We start from the raw sequence: 21,235 nt of genomic DNA on the forward strand, positions 1-21,235 counted from the left end.
GATTTTTTTATTATTTATTTTGATTTTATTACAACAGCTAGTTTACTTTTAATTAGTCTATAATATCAGAACTACGGATGCACAGTCCGAAGACATGGTCCGTTGGCACGGCGTAAGCCACAAATTATCGGAAAATCACTGTCAATTCTGCTTATTATTTTGTTTTGTAATAATTAAGCCTACGTTTGTAGAATTTTGTAGGCAGCCTGCCTCTTCACAAGGCCCTCGAGCTTTTCACAAAGCGATCCTATAAATATCATTATTATCATGCAACAAAAATCTGTAAGAAAAAAAAAATTAAACAAAAATGAGCAGTCCCCATGTTGTGGTAATACCGAATCCAGAACAAGGGCATGTAATTCCTTTACTAGAGTTGTCACAAAATTTGGCCAAGCATGGCCTGAGAATCACATTTGTGAACTCGGAGTATAATCACAATCGGGTATTGGAATCATTAGAAGGAAAGAATTACATTGGGGAGCAAATCCATCTGGTGTCGATCCCTGATGGAATCGAACCATGGGATGACAGGAGTGATATGAGAAAGTTGTTAGAAAAACGTTTACAGGTTATGCCTGGAAAGCTGGAGGGGCTCATAGAAGAGATCCATGGAAGAGAAGGTGAAAAAATAGCTTGTCTCATTGCAGATGGGGCAGCGGGGTGGGCTATTGAAGTCGCTGAGAAGATGAAACTCAGGCGGGCGGTTGTAGTGATAACCTCAGCAGCAACAGTGGCCTTGACATTCAGTATCCCTAAGCTGATAGAGGATGGGGTCATTAACAGTAACGGTAAGATTTTTAATTCTTTCTTTGTCTTAATAATTAATTTGTTCTGTCTTTAATTAATATATTATATTATAAGAATAAGTAATTAGGAGCGCCCGGTAGGCAGAAGAATGAGTTGAAGAGTCGTAAAGTAACAGATGCGCGCATGATCACATTGTATATGTGGTTGTATTGATCATTAATGTATAGAATTTGATATCAGGGACTCCAATCAAGGAACAAATGATTCAATTGGCACCAAATATGCCTGCAATAAGCACTGGAGAACTATTTTGTGATGAAACAAAAACACACTTTATGCCCTTAATCGTGCATTTCCAAATTAAACACATATTTTAGTAAATTTCGAAATTTACCACGATCTCCCATGAATCCGAGCTTGCAGCTTGTTATGGAGCTTCAACAAAGTTGCTGCTACTTTTGTCTAGCTTCCGAATTCCTTTCTCTTGCCTCAGTTCAAGGATCGGCTTGCTTCAAACTTCACTGTACACACACACGGGAGACAAACGGGAGAGAGAGAGATGCACTGCACTCATGCCACAGATTTCTTGAACAGTTAACTTCCAATGGGCTGAAGTTACTTAAATACAGTGGTTGAGCGCAGGGACCCCTCATGTGTTAGTACAAAATTGCCCATCCCATTATGGGCGAAAATAACACAATTAAGGATATACTTGTCCATAATATACTACTGTACAGGGTATGTCAAAATTGCTCCATAATATTTGACAATAGTCACGTATTAATTCGGTAAAATATAGAAAACAATTAGAATGATTTATGTCAGTCCACATAATGTGATAAATAAATCTAACAATCTCCAACTTGGACGACAGAAATCACTCTAATGATAAATTTAAAATAAAATAATATTTTGAAAACAACCGAATTAATCAATATGTGACTATAACAAAAGGTCAAATACAAGCAATCACCCAGAACATAAACAAGTCCAAAATGTGCCATAAATATCAAATCATATGTGCACCGACAGGATGCTCCATATAACAAGACACTTATAAACACGTGACCATGTAGTAGTATACAAGTATAATTATGGAAATAACATGACAATGTGATCAACATGCTCATTTCCATAAAGTCCAGATGTCTAGCAAAATGAGACGAAAACAATATGTCTCCTAGACCATCGCTTCTTTATAACCATAATGAGACTATAGCAAAATGTCTCGAGAAGCGAGCTTCCTTTTTAATCATAATGAGACTAAATCAAAATGTCTCAAGAAAGCACACTGAAGCTAAATCATAACGCTTCAGTCTTTAATGTCCATATTGAGACTGAGCAAAATGTCTCGGACCATCGTATCCTCATTCTATACATAATGCCATACGCAGCCAAATGTGTACACAATATATGGCATATCAATATCACATAACAACATGCATGCATGATAACAAAATGAGTAATACATAAGCTCATTTAAGTTGCAACTCATAATACAAACCAGAACTCCCACTGACTCAGCATATATAAGTGGATTCAAATAATCCCATATGCGTTACATGCTCCCTAAATACTTTTGGAGCTAAAGCTTTAGTAAGTGGATCGGCTAACATGAGTTCTGTAGGGATATACTCTACTGATACACAAGATAGAGCAATTTTCTCTCTCACAAACAAGTATTTAATATCAATGTGCTTGGAACGTGAGGAACTCCCTGTGTTGTGAGAAAAAGAAACAGCTGCAGAATTATCACAGTATATCTTTAGTGGCCTCGGAACGGCCAATATACAATCTAGCCCTGTGATAAAATTCTGCATCCATAAAGCATGACATGTAGCCTCAAAACAGGCTACATATTCTGCTTCCATTGTTGAAGAAGCTATAAGTGTCTGCTTGACACTTTTCCATGATATAGCTCCTCCTGCCATCATAAAGATGTAACCAGATGTGGATTTCTTGTCTTCCAAGCACCCTGCGAAATCAGCATCAGAATATCCAACTATATTCAAATGGTCAGATTGCTGATATGTCAATACAAAATCTTTAGTGGCTCGCAAATATCTGAGTACTTTCTTCGCAGCCTTCCAGTGTTCAAATCCAGGATTGCTCAGGTATCTTCCAAGTACTCCCACTGGAAAAGCAATATCAGGGCGAGTACAGACTTGAGCATACATCAAGCTACCCACAACGGATGCATACGGGACTGTTTGCATTCTAGCTTTGTCTACATCATTATCGGGACATTGAGACTTCGAAATTTTGTCACCTTTCGAAATTGGAGCTTTCCCAGGAGCACAAGACTGCAAATTGAACCTTTTCAAAATGCGATCAATGTAAGTCTTTTGAGACAAACCTAGAATTCCTCTAGATCTATCACGAAGAATCTCTATCCCTAATACATAATGGGCTTCACCAAGATCCTTCATATCAAAGCTGCATGACAACATTTGCTTTGTCTCAAGTAACAAATTAGTGTCATTAGCAGCGAGCAAGATATCATCCACATAAAGCACCAAAATGATATACTTGCTCCCACTGACTCTCAAGTATATACACTGATCAACGGCATATTCTCCTGGAACCCATAAGAGGTGACAATATCGTGAAATTTCAAATACCACTGTCTGGATGCCTGTTTAAGTCCATAAATGGACCTTTTAAGTTTACACACCATGTTTTCTCTACCAGACTCAACAAAACCATCAGGTTGCACCATGTATACATCTTCAGACAAGCTCCCATTGAGAAAAGTTGTCTTCACATCCATCTGATGCAATTCTAAATTGAAATGAGCTACCAATGCCATGATAATACGAAAAGAGTCTTTGGTAGAAACAGGAGAGTAGGTTTCAGTGTAATCAATGCCTTCTCTTTGACTGAAACCCTTAGCCACAAGCCTGGCCTTATACCTCTCTACCTGACCTCTGGCATCTCTTTTGGTTTTGAAAACCCATTTGCAACCAATTGGTCTGCATCCATCTGGTAACTCAACTAAATCCCAAACCCCATTATGATACATAGATGCCATCTCATCATGCATCGCATGTATCCAAGATGATGATTCTGAACAATTGATGGCCTCTTGAAAGGTAATAGGATCAGATGAAGAGTCAGCATCAAAATCATGCTCCTGCAAGTAAACAACATAATCATCAGAAATTGCAGGTCTCCTGATCCTCTCTAATCTCCTCAATGGCACATCAGTACCATCATCCTCTACAATCATAGGCTCCATATTATGATGAAGTTCAGGATCAACAGAAGAATCATCAATATGTGGTAATCCCATCGCAGAAGTCGGAAAAGATGGAATAGGCAAAACCACACGTTCTTCTCTCAATGTCAGACTGCGAGGCTCAGAACTCCCACCATTGTGATCATCCTCAAAATAAATGGCACGATCAGACTCAATGATTCTAGTAGTGTGGGAAGGACAATAAAATCTAGAACCCCTTGAGCCGATACAATAGCCAATAAAATGACCACTAATTGTTTTCGGATCAAGTTTCCTTGATTGTGGATTATAGGGCCTCACTTCTGCTCTGCATCCCCAGACATGAAAATGACGAAGACTCGGTCTCTTTCCTGACCACAACTCATAAGGAGTTTTGGGCACCGATTTACTAGGTACCTGATTCAAAATGTAAGCTGCAGTTCTTAAGGCTTCACCCCACAGAAAATCTGGTAAGGTAGAGTTACTCAGCATACACCGCACCATGTCAAGAAGGGTACGATTTCTCCTTTCTGCAATTCCATTCTGTTCAGGAGTCCCGGGCATTGTATACTGGGCTTCTATTCCACATTCCTGATTAAAGCTCTCAGAAGTGGAACCAGAAGTGGTAGAAGAAGTACCACGTGAAGTTTTCTTGCCAAACTTTTTCTTCTTGAAAAACTTATTGTTGCCCTTTGAAGAGCCTTTCTTCACACTCCCACTCTCTTGAGTAGTGGCCACCATGACAGTGTGAGATTTCCCCTTCTACATGACCATAACGAGAAAAGTCATCGATGAACGTGATGAAGTACTTATAACCTCCAATGGCAATAGGAGTAAATGGCCCAATTGTGGTGGAAGAGATTCAAGGATTTGGAAGACCAGGTAGTCATCAGGCAGATTGACATCCATGTCCTTTAACTTCTTATGGTAACTGGTCATCTTAAGGATGTGCTCTCTCACTCTAGAAACACCATCATACTGAGTGTTAGCAAGCAGCCTCAGATAGTTACCCTTTTCTGCCTTATCTACCTTCTTAAAAGTCCTTCCAACAGCTGCCAAGTAATCTTTGGCCTTATCACATGCATGGATGCTATCTCGAGTTGTCCTATCAATGGTGTATTTCATTGTATCCAGACAGTGTCTATTGGATTCATCCCAAGCTGCCCACTCTGCTTTTTCAGCAGCAGTGCTCTTATCTGTGGGCTTGGCTGGTTCATCAACTCTTAATGCCAAGTCTCTATTCAGTGTAGACAAATAAAACAAAATGGACTCACGCCAGTCCTCAAAATTTGTCCCAGTTAAATTCTTGAGGGAGGCTACTTGGAGAAAGGAGAGAATATCTAGAGCTGAGGAAGCAATAACAAAAGAATTATCAAGCATGCAAAAATTAAAATCATGCTATAATCAATTGCTCCTCATTCTAAGTTTCTCCAATAGCAATACAATATGTTAGGCATCCTTTAGCAATATAGGAGTGCACTAACCTAAAGATAAAGCAGACAAGTTGAATATAACACCAACATTGACCTATTACCGACAGGGTAATCAAGCCACTCAGTAGAAAATACTCAACAAACCTCTTTATCTTCCCAAGCATCCTACCAAGTAGTGATTTGCCGACAGGGCAGTATCATCACCCGTATGGATCTTGGTCAAAACAATAATAATCCATCACATAATCCATAATTCATAATTATAAATGGACAACCAATTGCAAAACACCAAATAATTTATCATGATTGGTCCTACGATAAGCAGATACACAATCACTCTAAATTGTAGTTTTGCATCATATATATATTTCGTATATTAACAAAATTGTGGCTAAATAAATTTTGTCAAATGAAATTAACAAGATATTAAATCAAATAAAATATCTACATGCCTCAATAAAATATATGAATATTATGCCCATACAATTCAACAATGATGGATTATTCTTAAATTTCAAATTCTGAAAAAATCGCCAAAATTTAAAGGATTTTGGACTAAACTGCAGAATTTTCAGAATTCTGCTTACTGTTTTAAATAGTAAAACTTTTGGCCCAAACTGTAAATAAAATAAAATAAAATATTGAGCCATAATATAATTTACCAAAATTTAAGGGACCAACTGATCTTTTACAAAGTTGACCCTCGGTCAAGGACCATTTCGAAAATTTTGCAAAGATTTTGGGCCATAGTGACAATTCACAAAATTTAGGGATCCAAATGAAATTGTCCCATCATCTTCAACCTCGGGCTGTTGCTACAGTATTGTACAGTACATTTACAGCATCCACATCCATACCAACCCGATTTTGGCCACCAAAAAACACGAAAAAATTATATCTTTGCTCCAAAATCATCACTCATGCATTATTTAACAACCGTTTGAGGAAATATGTCCAAATTCGAAGAATTCGAAAAATCCGAAAATAATAAAAAAATTCCATGAGTGAGATTTCTTCAACAAAACAACTATGGTTTACAAGGAAACGCATAACCATGGGCTCTGATACCAATTGATGAAACAAAAACACACTTTATGCCCTTAATCGTGCATTTCCAAATTAAACACATATTTTAGTAAATTTCGAAATTTACCACGATCTCCCATGAATCCGAGCTTGCAGCTTGTTATGGAGCTTCAACAAAGTTGCTGCTACTTTTGTCTAGCTTCCGAATTCCTTTCTCTTGCCTCAGTTCAAGGATCGGCTTGCTTCAAACTTCACTGTACACACACACGGGAGACAAACGGGAGAGAGAGAGATGCACTGCACTCATGCCACAGATTTCTTGAACAGTTAACTTCTAATGGGCTGAAGTTACTTAAATACAGTGGTTGAGCGCAGGGACCCCTCATGTGTTAGTACAAAATTGCCCATCCCATTATGGGCGAAAATAACACAATTAAGGATATACTTGTCCATAATATACTACTGTACAGGGTATGTCAAAATTGCTCCATAATATTTGACAATAGTCACGTATTAATTCGGTAAAATATAGAAAACAATTAGAATGATTTATGTCAGTCCACATAATGTGAGAAATAAATCTAACATTTTGGACTCGCATTGGTGACTTAACCATGCAAAAATTCTTCTTTGATTTTATGGTGAAAAACATGAGAGCGACGAGAGCTGCAGATTTCCAGCTATGCAACTCAACATACGAGCTGGAGGGTGGAGCATTCAGTATGATTCCGGAGCTTCTTCCAATAGGACCACTTTTGGCAAGCAACCGGTTAGGAAATTCAGCAGGACACTTTTTGCCAGAAGACTCAAAATGTCTGGAATGGCTAGACCAACAGCAAGCAAACTCAGTCATTTATGTTGCTTTCGGGAGCCACACGGTACTCGAGCAAAATCAGTTCCAAGAATTAGCATTAGGACTTGAAATCTGCAACGGGGCGTTCTTATGGGTGGTGAGGCCAGATATTACCAATGATGCAAATGATGCATACCCTGAAGGATTTCGAGAGAGAGTAGCCGCTCGAGGACAGATGATCAGTTGGTCTCCTCAGCAGAAGGTTCTCAGCCACCCTTCCATTTCATGTTTCATGAGCCAGTGCGGTTGGAATTCCACCACGGAAGGTGTGAGCAACGGCGTCCCTTTCATGTGCTGGCCATTCTTTGCTGAACAATTCATGAACGCCACCTACATTTGTGATGTTTGGAAGGTGGGATTGAGGCTTGACAGAAACCAAAGTGGTATTATCGGAAGAGAAGAAATTAAGAACAAGGTGGATCAAGTGCTCGGTGATCAAAATTTTAAGGCAAGGGCCTTGAAGCTCAAGGAAAAAGCCCTTAGTAGTGTCAGAGAAGGTGGTTCATCCAACAAGGCAATTCAAAATTTCGTTCAATCCATCAAGCAATGGCCCGCATGAAATTGAGCCATATATTATTATTATTATTGTTATTATTATTATTGTTGTTGTTGTTGTTGTTGTTGTTACCATGTTTGAAATCAAAGTCATTCGAAATTCTCATATGTCCATTATATGTTATAAATTAATTAAGAATGTGTTTGGCACCCAGCATTACATGGTATTATGATTCTGTATTGTATTAAATTAATACAATCTCATGTTTGGCTAAAATTTGACTTCATATCACACCGCATGATATTATTATTGCAATACACCAACTACCGCATAAAATAAACCCATGCGGGTGTCGTGATTAGGCGTGATAGCATTACAAAAGTGAGAGAAAAATATTTCTTCTTCGAAACACGATCTTTCGGCTTGGAACAAAATTTCTCTTTTCAAAACCCAATCTTTCTTCTTCACCGAATCTATCACTGAACATAGCACAGCCAGAACTAGTCGACGTCGTGAAGTGCTCGGCGCAACACCACAGCTATTGCTCCAGAACCTCTATGCCATGCATTCACAGCTACTTGTAACAAGATGAGTTTTGTTGTGCAACAACCCGTGCGGCATTCAAACAACTTATAACACAAAAGTTGCTAAGTAAGCCTAATGATTTTCTCAAACTAGTCAAGCAACGATACTTGCGACAATACTAGAGAGAAGAGAGAGCAATATAGTCAAATATAATTTTATTACTCCCAAAGAGAAAATACAAGAGAGCATTTTACAAGAGAGCTTGTGTGTGCTGAAATGTGCTTTGTGTGGTGAGCAAAAATGGCAAGTGCCATGGGGTATTTATAGACTTGGATGCCAAGCTCATGAAGCTTCCGAGCAACTTGCATAAATATCTTTATAAGACTTTAATGCACAATTCTAAAAAACTCTAACCTATTTACAATTGTGGAGAATTCTATATTTTAAGGCCAGGCTTGAATGGTTGCTAAGCGCACCACAATTGTCTGGTTGTACACAGCGGCTCAATGTTGAGTGCACCACGCTGCTAAGTACCTTCCGCTATTTAGCAAAGCACACCCCACTTTTAAGCGCATCCCACTATTAGGCGTATTTTTATTAAATGCACCCGTGCGTGCAAAGTTAGCCGCCATTAATGAAAAATTTGAGCGGCCCGTTACATACGGCTCTGAACCGCGCAACATGACAAAAAACTACTTCAACACCACCATGCCTTATCTTTAGCACAAAAATCATCAAGAAACAAGTTAGTACGGTTTGATTTTTAAATTGATTTATGTTGGGGTTTGATTTGATTTTGAAATTGATTTATGTTAGGGTTTGATTTGAATTATTAAATTGTGTTAGATTTAAATTATTAAGTTACGTTAGATCAGAATTATTTGTCTAAATTTTTAAGTCCAATAAATATTCATGGCTGATGCTTACAAGAAAAAGAATGACTCTTGATAGAACAGAGTCAATTCCTCTTTTTTTTTTTTTTTTTAAATTCAATTCTTCACTTTTTCGCTTTTATCATTTATCTCTTCCTTTTCACTTTCAAAATTTAATACATTTTTTTTGTTTCTTTCTCGGTCTCTCCCTTTAATTCTTTATCTTTCTAATTGTTAATTTGGTGGTTGGTATTGAAAAAGGATTTTGGTAATTTTGTTTGTAACTGCTTGATGACTTTAGGCCAGAAAGAGAATTTATAGTTCCATAGAACAATTTTTTTTTTTTAGGAATTATTGATAATATACTGACTTGTCGAAAAGGCTTCTGTACATTCTTTAGTTGCAACTGGTATTTGTGAAATTTAACTTGGGCATCTGTGACTTGGGAAGTTGCAAAAAAAAAGAAGTGCGGTGATACTAAAACAGTTAAATTGGTTTTAAAATAAGAGTGAATTTAGTGGTTGTTAATCCTGTGAAGTTATTTAAAACTTGAGTGTCTATGCATGTATATTTCACACATGAAAGCCCTAGTTATGTCTTTTTTTATTTCCATGTCCTTTGTTATCTATGATATCTCTTGTAGGTTGGAGGTCTTGGTGACATTGTCAGTAGTCTATTTCGTACTGTTCTAGATTTAAACCACAACATGGACATTATTCTTCCAAAGTATGACTATTTGAAACTCAATAATGTAAGTTCAATGCTGTTGCTTTGATCATATTTAATTTATAATTTTTTTGCGCATATCCTTGTTGATATTTTGGTTCAATATCTTCATAGTAGTCTCTTTCATAGGAATTGTTGAATTAGGAGTTGTCCCTCTTTCTTTTGGTTTGAAGAGTAAAATTTCCAAAATGAAAATTGTATACTTCTGCACTTGCCTTAGTTTAGACGCTTTTAGATCAAGCCGAGGAAGAAGAAGAATGACGAACTCAAGGCTGAAGCTAAAGCAAGAGGCGAAGTCATCGGTATAAAGCGGCAGCCACCAGGTTTTTTTATTATTGGAAACTATCACACTCCCATTCTTTAAGATGTCGTCAATAATCTTAATTTTTAAGGGTGGTTACTATTATGTTACAACTATTGTATTACTTCATTTTTTTTGTGACTTTGTTGTAGTATATTCAAACCTTGAATGAATTTTGTGTGTTTTAAATATTTATTTATGTTGTGAAGTTTTAAAATTAACTTACATACTGATCATATTTTCAAAAGGCATGCATGGATAACAAACTATATATATATATATATATATATATGGTATGACCGTAACGTCCATGTGGATTAGCCATTCTAACACTTCATTTAATTTTTGTTTTTTTTTTGGGTTTTTGGCTATGCAGTTTCACGTAAACCACACTTTTATGGGAATTTTGCTTGGAGTGAGCTAAAACTTTGTCATTATGTGGTGGATTTTCATTTCTTAACGTAATTGCTGTAATGAAGTGTCAATCTATTCTCTTTTTTTTTTTTTTTTAATCTTGGTTGTCCCTTATTATGTGGTTGATTTTCACAAAATGGGCCTCTCAGAACTGCCCTTTTAATGGGTTCAAATTCTTCTCATGTCTTCGGGCTCTTCTTTTACCAGCAAATAATGGTCCCTTCACAGCATCTTAGAATTTAATGAAAAAAAAAAATCACTTTACTTATTCTTTTGTTAACAAAAAACAATAACATTACACATACAGACTATAGAAATTCAGAGTAGACCAAGATATTGAAGAAATAGAATAAAGTACCACCTCAGAGTTCGGAAAGACAAAAGTGCTTTTTATCTACATAAATGAATTCATGGGGGGCAAAAAAAAAGCAATTCCTTTTGTGGGAAATCCATCAAATTAAGATCTAAACCGAGGTAAGGGAAGTCATTGACAAATCTTACAGATGCTAATAATATCAGACCCTAATCAATCATGAGTTGCTAAACAGTACTGTCAAAATTGTTGACTTCACAATCTCAAAGGTTGTCGCAAAGTTTCTTAACATACTCTTCCTTAGCAAACCAATTGTGTACCAGCCCTGTTGCACATAGATAAAATATCTTTATATATAAACTTTCTTGATTGTGTTTTCAGCGAACTTCAGCAGCCACTGACACATCTTCAAGTGACTTTTTCTCAACAGAAAGCTAAGTTATTATGTAAATAATTGCTTCCAAAACAGACTTAGGGCTCTCCTTATATCAAACTCATCAGCTATTCCACGGCCATCATAAAATTATTATTCATGATCCCAAGATTGCTACAAAACCTTCTCACAAACTCCCCAGCTTTTACACACCCACGACAACTCCAAGATGTTTCTTTATCAACTCAACTTCTCTGTTAATCTCCTTCCCTTTAACTCCATTCGAAAGAGAGAGAGGGGGAAAAAAGGGCAAACTCCTTCAGCTTACTTTCTCTGCAAGCAATGAACAAGCAGCTAGCAAAGATTACACAAGCCTTCTTCCTCTGCGAGAACAGTGCTCCTCAACAATCTTGTAAATCTCATTGACCTTATTCTTGATTGTTGTAAGTTGTAACCAGATCTAGCCAACCAGCCATTCCAGCAACGTCTTCAAGACTCTTTCGCCTAAACATTGTTCCAGGTCATGCCACTTCTTTGAATGCAAAACATTAGCTGGAGAATCATTATTCTTCTGCTTAGCCATCATAGTTACAAGGTTCCAATTACTTTGGAGAGGATTCGCAAGGCCTCCAGCACGATTAGGATCTTTATATTGTTATCATCGGCGGATGTTCTTCATTCAGCATATTCATTGATGTTGCAACCTTCAAGAACCAAGCCACACTCATTGCAGATTCAATCACCTGATATGCCTACACAACCTCCGTGTCTTTCTTGCACTCCAAGCAATAATCTGTCTCAATTTCCAAACAAAAAAAGTGAAGTTTTCTTGCACTCCAAGTTTCTTTGGGTTTCTGTGTTGTTGCTTTCTAAGGATTTTTGTTATTTTTTTCTTTGTGGTTTAAGATTTTGATTGCAATAACTGATTTTATGCATGGATTCAGGATCTGCATAATAAAATCTTTTGTGTATCAAACTCTCTAATGCACGTGTCAAGTATTCATTTGAGATGCATAGTCCATAACAAACTAGGAAACTTGTGTCCCAAATTCCGATCCAATAGGGAGATTATATTTATTTTTTTTCCCTTTTCCTTGTAGTTTATAGTTTTGAGATTATACTTCTTTGTGCAGAACAAAAGTACCTAAAATTATATATCCCACGATAAATGGCTTTGAGAAGAGGAAGGGACCTTAGTAGGACCACACAGCAAAAAAATTAATACCCAAAATCTGAAACTATCAAAATCAAAGAAGCCCTTCTTCAATGGGGCTGATCTCACCAGGTGATTTTGTTGATCTGTTGGGACCCATTAATTTGGATTGGATGAGCAAAAGAGCCAGCCCCACGTGGCAATGACGGTGGAATTATAGCACAAAAGAAAAAGTGCTTTGAGTTTTGTAAAATATTCTTGGCTATGTTTTGGTTTGGTCAGTTGGGTGGTGTTGAAAACGAAAACAAAACAGAAACAAGGCATCCCCACCATCTGTTGTCAGCAGATTGCTTGCCCACCAATGGCAGATCCTCGTATGCATCAAAACTAACCCCACAAAGCATTATTTATTGCATTGACTAATTTTGTTTCTTTGTTCTTTATTCTCCATCTTCTGATCCAAAGAGAATTTTCAGCTTCAGCTTTTTCTATTTGTTCTCATTTCGCTTTCCCAAATCATTCGCTAACGTAATGTGGGCGCAGCAGATTTTGTTGTGGTTACAACTGACGTGTTTGCGTCTGTCAGTGAGTCAATTTTAAGACAATCAATCAAGTACGTAGAATCATATGAAAAAGCTTTGTCTTGTCATTTACTTCCTTCGTTTATTAAAATATAAATACAATGCACTTTTAGGACACGGGGGGACAAACCGAATCAACAACGTCTGAACTGAGAGAGATCCTTGCTACTTTTCGGACAAAACAAGGTTGCCATTAGAAGGTTCCACATCCTTTTTAGAGAGATGTACTACGAGAGCAAAGCATTTTTGAAAAGCAGTTTATATTCCTCTGAGTGGAAGCTCCTGTTAAGACATCAATTTATCAAACTGGGTAAGAAAATAGCCATTCATTACTGCAGCTAAATTTGCTAATTTATGTAACAACTTATACGAGCTAATGACCCTCTTCCTTTTTTGGCCAAAAGATACTTCAAAAACACCTAATTCTCCTTGGAATTCATGCAATATACAAGAAACAATATGTACTATTCCCAAAAATGACCATAATCAGCCCTCCATCCAAATGATTTGAGTGCTGCAGTTACATGGATTGACCAGTCTGGATTCTGTCTTCCATTCCTCTTCGTTCTTCAATGCCATATATATGGGTTAGTGTAGAGAGCAAAGATGGACGTAAGGATGAGGATATGCAAGGCTGAATACAGATGAAAAGAAGACTCAATTGGAGAGGGAGATCAAGCAATTTATAATTCACAGTGAGATGCATTGTAAACCCTCAGGAAGTTTCCTGGGCATTGGAAGTGCTGTGACGTATCTCTGGAGAAATGGTTTTGTTGGGCCAGAAGATGAAGTTCCAGAGGTATCTGCTTGTGCTCGGATATGAAACTTGGCAAAACGGTTGATGACAGCAAACCTTTCCAACTCCTGACATTCCACTCTTACATCAACTGGTGATGCTGTCTTTTCCACTCTGCATAGCCATATGGAATTTAGAGAATATCATGACACTCAATGATAAACATATAGAAAATAGCATAGGTAGAATAAAAGTGTTCTGTAACATCTTAAGTTGGCTTTAAAAGGCCAATTTTCTTTTGGCCATCTTCTTTTGTCATGCGTGCATAGGATTTTGGTCCATTTATAACTCTACATTCTATTTTTTGTATAATATGATTTGACATATATTGCTAAACAATTCTGCTAAAATGTAGCTGCAACCATGGCCATAAAAAAAACACACGGCAGTTGCCAATTCACAAGAATATGCAAGGAAAGCCAATAACTTTTTTGCATACCTTTGAAAGTCATTTTCAAGTTTTTGAGCTCTAGCAGAGAGCTCATCTACAACTTCTGAAAGCTGCTGACCATCGGTTCCGTCATTGGTTTTGAGCTTCTCAAAAGTCCTGATCAATATTTTAGACATATTAATTTCCAAAGTTCGAAACTTCTTAAGAGAAACCAATGAATATGTATTCCCAGTAAATTCATGAAAATTAGGTGAAAAGGAAAATAAAATCTTCTCTAGTTATGATTGTAAGAGTTTGAATGATAACATTCTACGGTGCAGTGCACTCCATTGAATATGATTATATTATCATAAATACATAATACTCCAGGAAAGACACACTCACATGTTACTGTTGTCTGCAGACACAAGCAGATCATTTCTTGTGCAACATTGAAAATTGCATGCATCCCCAAGTGATAATCTTGAAACGTAGTATATCACACTATCGTGATGTAAAATCGCATCAGCTGAGAGAATGGATCTTGGTGCGGGACAAAGTAATTGCTGCATAAGCTGTGTTGTCAAGATAAGCCTTCTCTTTGATCGAAGCATTGGCTGCACATCTTCAGCCATCTCAACCTCATCTTCCACCTGGCAGAAGGTAGAAAGGAAAAATTAGAAACCCTTCCAGAAATATCTAGGACAATATTAGTGGTAAGGCACATTTTACTAAGAACAAACCTTCTCAATCATCCGATTTGTGGCTTCTATCCAGCAGTCTTCTGCAGTCCTGCATAACACAAATATATTTTAATCATCAGTATGGTGAACAGAAAAGAAACCAGTTGTCAATATGGTTTAACACGTTTCATAAATCACAATTTAATATATAGTAGTAAGTAAAGCATATTGTTAAGCTTAGTTCCTGAGGGTTAGAATTTTGGTGAAAATTAGTTCTGAATCTCTGAAATTTCTTTAATCCATACTTAGGCAGCCGAAGAAAGCATAAAACGAAATTATGTGCTAATACAAGCACATGTAGAAACTAAACAGTAATACTTCTAACAAATTGGATCTACCTCATATTTTGAACCCTCTGAGAGCCTTCTGTCACTTCTTTGTGCCATGGGCGAGGTTCAGATGTCACACTTTTGCGCTTCTTTGGTCTCCTAATAGCCATACTCTGAGAGGTGATGTCTGTGGGCAACACATATGGAGCAGAGCTATGTTCAGTTCCAGCCAAAGTTGCAACTGCATTTGGCACAATATTACCACCTTGCATACCATCAGCAGTTTCCACTCGTTCGACAGAGTCGTGAATTTGCAGATCCTGAGAAGGCTTCCCAAGAGAAAATTGTCCTGTCGCAACTTTTGCATTGTATGTAGATAGCATCTGCCCATTTTTCAAAGCTACAAACTGCTTCCACAATGAGGGCGCCAAATGTGGATTAACCTGGCTATGTTCCATAAGATTTGATACTAGATTATTGATTCGAGATTGATTCTGAGAATTATTTTGACCAAACTGTGCTGTCTCATTAGTAGGTTGATCTTGAAGAGTTGGTTGTGACAAGGCTCTTACACGTGGATCATCTGATGATTCTGTAAGCAACTTCATCATGTTGGCATCCCTGGATGGAAATGAATCCCGCGGTACTCCTGGACTTTTCATACTTGGATCAGTCTCCACATGCCTCATTGCACGAACTTGCTCCAGTAGGGAGTAGTTTTGATGGAGATTGGGGGATGATTCCAGTGAATGGCCAACAGAGACTATATTTCTTCCTGTAGTTCCATGGGCGTGGTTATCTTCATTCTTTACTCTGTCAAGACCCAAATGGTGAGAATGGGCCACTGAAGAGCCCGAAGCTAGAGCACTAGAGTCTGAAATATGCTTTGAAGCATCAATTATGTCAGGTGATATCTGATGCTGAGAAGCTGCACCAAATTCAGATGATCCATATCCTCCTTTTGAGGTGCTAACCGTAATATTATGTGATGGATCCTTTGAGGAAGGAAAGTTGGAGGAAACCTTGAGATGCTCTGGAACACTAGGTGGTCTCTGACTCGGTACATTTGTCCATACATTGGGTGGCCGTGCGGAAACATCACCCTGTTTAGAGATGCCAGACATAATTAATGGCTGAGATACAGGCCCAGCTTCCAAAACTGGAAATTGCTGACCCAAATGATTTGTGCCGATCTGTCGAGTATTATCTTGAGATGCAGAAAGGTTAAAGAGTGGATATCTGCTACCAGCGGGCGGCAATGCTTCCTGTGAAGACTGAGATGCTACAGGTGCACCAGACCTTAATTGCATGAGAGGCTGATTTCTTGGATTTGTAGATTCAGAGATATACCCTGCAGAAGAGTTCCTTTGCTTATTCAAGTAGGACATTCCTGTTTGTCCTGAAACATTACTTTTGTCACCCCAGTGTGCTCTTTGAGACAACTCATGCGAGGGAGAAGTCTGAACAGAAGATGGGGAAGCTAGCCAGGTCTGATTTTTCTCTCTTAATTCATAATTGACTTGCCTTGAGTTTGGATGAGGTACTGTTTGTGGCAAACCATGAGAGGAGAGGAAATGGGTTGAATTGGGCAGCCTTTGAGAAGGAGGGCTCAACCTCAAACCAAAACCTTGCGATGAAGGAGGCTGATTATACAGTTGGAAGCCAGATTTAGCTATTTCAGCTTCAGGTACCTTAGTCAACAAATTACAGTCAGCAGAACCATAAGGTCTTATATTGCCATCATCCCTGGACTGGTCAACCTTGTGAAGAAGCTCGAGCATATTTTGGCTGTCAAGATAAAGTGGATAGAAGTTCCATGAAATTGTATAATTAGAAAATGTAGCAGCAGATGTCATAAACAAACAGTCAGAGGCAGAAACTGTCAAAAAGCCACAACAATTATGCTTATCTAAAAGGGAAATAATAGCAAGGCCTATGTATGCTCTTAAGCAATAAACAACTGAATAGCCAAGATATCTATAGAAAAACTAAGCTTGTACACGGTATGCATTAAAATTATTAAATGCAGATCCTTGGTTTCCAATTTATCATAGTTTATATAAATGACTACCTTGCCTGAGCAGCAATAATTGAACCATCAGAGCCAAATGATGTAATATCAGCTTTAGAAGGTCCCTCTTCTGATGCTTTTGAATTCCCCCTTGAACGAGGTAATCGTCCCTGTAAAGAAGAAAATTCAGGTACTAATCACGAATACTTGAAAAGAAAGAGTCAATAGATACATCCTCAAATACTACAGAGAACCATCATTTACCTCCTCCAAGTTTATGGAATTAGTGGAAGCATTACCAAAAAACTGGAACTGCCCAGAAAATCCTTGATCAGAACCACTCAATCCTTTGGAGTTATAGCTTCCATTAGAATTCTCACTTTGGTAGTAGCTGTTACGCTTCTCATAAGTTTCACATTCTCCCCCATAAGAGTTATCATAGACGTGAGGGCCGTTACCTATTTGTTGTGAGTTCCTTCCCATGCTATCTTTCTCCTTGTTTTCAATAGGAATACTAGCATGTCCCATGTACTCAGACCGATTGCTCTCCATGACTTGTTGATTGGTTGTCTGTTGAGCCATGACAGGGCACGGTACAGCTGAGAAGTTCATTTGTGAGTCTTCTCTATGAGCACCTGCTTTCTGCTCATGTGCCTCACCTTCTGAGTGTTCATATGACTGACCTGGCCATGCATTGTTCAAATGCATTAATGATTGGACTTGTTGACTTGCTTCGGTGGCTGGCTTCTGTTGGGGGTTACAGTCAACCCACTCACCAAGTACTTTAGGAGACTTTTCCATGGATTCATGAGAGGCACCCTGACGTAAACCCTCTCTCTGGTCAGCTGGAAACTGGATGCCCGACTGCTGAAAGCCAGGGAAGCTAGAGCTCATGCTGGAATCATTTGTCATATGCAAAGGTTTTGAACTAAAGGAGGAGGCACTCTGCAAGTTGTTATCAATCCAACCTGTCGGTAGATTTTCGCTTTCCATGAAGTTTGAAAGTTGATTATCAGTTGATTGTTCAGTGTTCTGGAAGGTCAAGCCACTCCACTCCTCCTGCAGGCCAGTATCACTGCTCGAAGCTTCTGCTACAGCAGACTGCATAAGAGCACTCCAACTCCCACTCTGAATTGAAGGAAATGAATTTCCTAGATCTGTTGTTTCCAATGTATTGCTTAAACCAACAGCACCAACGTCAGGTCGCCTTCCAAAAGAAGCATCCCAAATGGTATCATCCATATTGTACAATATCTTCTCTTCCACAGGGTCCAGGGGTACCAAACCCAGTGAAGGACTATGTTGCATTTGTTTTTGCTGCATCGCAGGCCAAACAGTTTGCTCTTGCCTCCCACTAAATTCCTTCACAGATGCATTTGTTTGAGGAGAATTCCCCTCCTGGAAGTGTCCTGACAAAATTACACTATTTAAACCCTGATTAGGAATATCTCCAAGCATATTCTTCCCTGGAAATCCCTGGCTGGATATCAAAGCACCTTGGACCATGGAAAGCTGGTCAGGAGAAACAGTGAACTGATCTCTCAAAAAGGGATTACTGAAGCCTGATGACTGCACTACAGGCTTCTGTGCTTGGGGTATTCCTTGGACTTGGGGATATTGGCCTGTACTACCTCTTGCAGTAGCAACAGGAGTACCATACAAAGAACCATCAAGCGGCTGAGGAACATGGCCCATCGAACGCACAGGCTGACCATTCTCTGGTGAAAAAATGAGTCTGTTCGCTAGTCCTTGTCCGGCAGAGGATGCATTGAGTTGTGGCCAATTCATAAACATCTGAGACGCGTCATTGATAGGTGTTCCATTGAGAGGTGAGAACTGAATCCCAGCTGCCTGTTTAGACATTGCAGAAAGTTGGTTTATGGAGTTCTGTTGGCGCACATCTCCCAACTGCTGAATTTGCGGCTGCCTCTGAAGTTCTTGCAGCTGCTTGAACATCATGTGCTGCTGCAACAACTGCATCTCGTTATAACCAGACTGCTGCATCGGGCCAGGCTGTGGAATTCCTGGTTGATGACCACTTGCAAGTTGCTGTTGCCCGCTAAGGAAGTTAAAGTCCGTAGAAACTTCGGTAATTTCTGACCTTTCTGAATTTGTTGTTAGGGTGGGACTGTCAGTCCCAGACTCATATTCTGGCTGTGATTTAAGGGTAGAAAAGCCTCTCAGTGTTAAACTATGCTGATCATAACCCGTATATTCACTGAAAGCCCTTGGTTGATTCTGCATTGTCTGGAAACTCTGGTTGCCAAGCAAGGAGCCATTTATATTCAATTGATAGTTTCTGGAGTGATTTCTATAATTCTCAGGTCTTGGTGTCAACTTTAAAAAATTTGGCTTGCACTGGACACTAGTAGACTCACCACCACGTCCTCTCGGAGAATCTATAGGGGTCATAACAAATGTAAAATTAGTATTCCAAACCATTGAAACGGTACTTAACAATACTGTGAATAAATATTGTGTCAAAATGCCCAATTTAAGACAAGAAAAGGATTACTACGAGCCAACAGTGAAAGTCTACAGAAATGAGGATACTGTGGATAATAATAAACATTGATACCTAATTGTTGTACACTGTAGTTTTGCAGATTGAAATTTAAAGGTACCACACTCTGTCTTTGTTTTCCAACCCACTGACTGTCATTTAGCAATGACCAACCGCCATCAACACCGTGAAGTAGATGCTGCCCCTGGGAAGAGTTGTCTAGCTCAAATAAGTTGCAGATCCTGTCTTCAACTTCGTTACCAGGCATTAAATAAGCACCTACTAATGTTTTTCAACTAAATGTTTATCTTGAAAGCAGGTCTATCCATATATAAGATCATTCCAGTTCGAACCACCCCCTTCCCATAACTCTTCTGCAGGCAATTCTGTGGTTTTACTCCTCAAGGCTTGATCCTGCACGATAATGTTTTAATCTGATGAGCAGGATTATATGTAATGCCAAATGATAATAATAATCATGAGTTGAATCTTTCACACGAATCAAAACCACAGAAATAAAAAGAAACATGCAGGGGATAGGCTAGTATTCCAAGAAATCCACCCACATTAATTCAACAAATTAATTACACACCTTTACTGTAAATCATGTTGGTTTCTTTCCCCAATAAACTCTAATGCATTGTCGAAAAGACTTGGGACTCTATCAACTACATTTCCTGAGTCTAATCCAACCATACATATAAAAGAGGACATAAGATATCTGAAACGAGCATATTGCAAGTTGAATGATTCACTTTCCAATTAATGCCTAGTCAAACACTTGGAAAAATCAAAACTTCAAGAAACACCCGCAAGGAAAAACAAACCTATCACCATATAAAGCACAATTACCAAAAAGAAGGAAAAAAAATTAAAAATTGCGCATGTAGACAACAGTCGTCTAAGCTTAAGATAAACAGAAACATCAAATTCAAGGCACAACCAGCAAACACTTCCATACTAGAATAACCCAAGTCCACCCTTAGAAAAAAACCCTAAAATAAAAACCCAAAATTTAACTTAAAACACACAAAAAAAAAAAAAGAGTTCAACTTTAACAAAAATCACACAAACCTACTTCAGAAAACTCACAAACAACTTGACCCACCAAATTAAACAGCCAAAAGGCACACAGAATTAACCCTCACAATTACTCATTTCAGGCTAATTAAAAACAAAAGCAAAGAGTTGAAAGCTTAAACAAAAATTACCCCCCCAAAAAAAAAAAAAATAGAGCTCAAAAGCAGAGCAGCAAGAGCAACACACAGTGCTGAGAGTGTGATCTGGAGAGAGTTTTCTAGGGTCTTTGTTCAAGCAAAGAAAGAGCGAAAGCTAACACTCACAACGACGTGTCGTTTACTAATGGCCTTGATCATAAAACCAAAAAACGAAACCGTATTTAATTTTTATTTTTTTCTTCTTTTCTCACGCACCAAATATTGATTTGCTTTTGCCTTCTCTCTCTAGAGTGAAAAGAAATGAGATTTTCAGACAAGCAGCGAAGATAAAGGGA

At 38.3% G+C, this 21,235-nt stretch overlaps 2 protein-coding genes across 6 annotated transcripts; one reads left to right on the forward strand and one right to left on the reverse strand.

Moving 5' to 3' along the window:
* The first annotated feature begins 293 nt into the window (after positions 1 to 293).
* LOC18038664 (UDP-glycosyltransferase 83A1) lies at positions 294 to 7,863 on the forward strand. The gene is made up of 3 exons (XM_006431221.2): positions 294 to 788; positions 988 to 1,054; positions 7,010 to 7,863. Exons 1-3 carry the CDS (start codon positions 308 to 310, stop codon positions 7,833 to 7,835), a joined length of 1,374 nt encoding a protein of 457 aa, XP_006431284.2. The 5' UTR covers positions 294 to 307; the 3' UTR covers positions 7,836 to 7,863.
* A 5,474-nt stretch (positions 7,864 to 13,337) lies between these two features.
* LOC18038512 lies at positions 13,338 to 21,235 on the reverse strand. Of its 5 annotated transcripts, none has more exons than XM_024182805.1 (9): positions 21,156 to 21,235; positions 19,798 to 20,136; positions 17,484 to 19,618; positions 17,280 to 17,389; positions 15,278 to 16,996; positions 14,940 to 14,988; positions 14,602 to 14,849; positions 14,266 to 14,373; positions 13,338 to 13,940 (listed from the first exon to the last, which is right to left on the reverse strand). In XM_024182805.1, the coding sequence occupies exons 2-9, from the start codon at positions 19,988 to 19,990 to the stop codon at positions 13,721 to 13,723; spliced, it is 4,782 nt and encodes a 1,593-aa protein (XP_024038573.1). In that variant the 5' UTR covers positions 19,991 to 20,136; positions 21,156 to 21,235; the 3' UTR covers positions 13,338 to 13,720. The 5 variants fall into 5 exon arrangements, with proteins under 5 accessions (XP_024038573.1, XP_024038570.1, XP_024038571.1 ...); XM_024182802.1 differs by having other exon boundaries at positions 21,066 to 21,235; XM_024182803.1 differs by having other exon boundaries at positions 20,989 to 21,235.

Source organism: Citrus clementina, unplaced genomic scaffold (assembly GCF_000493195.1).
Source record: "Citrus clementina cultivar Clemenules unplaced genomic scaffold, Citrus_clementina_v1.0 scaffold_6, whole genome shotgun sequence".
Taxonomy (NCBI): domain Eukaryota; kingdom Viridiplantae; phylum Streptophyta; class Magnoliopsida; order Sapindales; family Rutaceae; genus Citrus; species Citrus x clementina.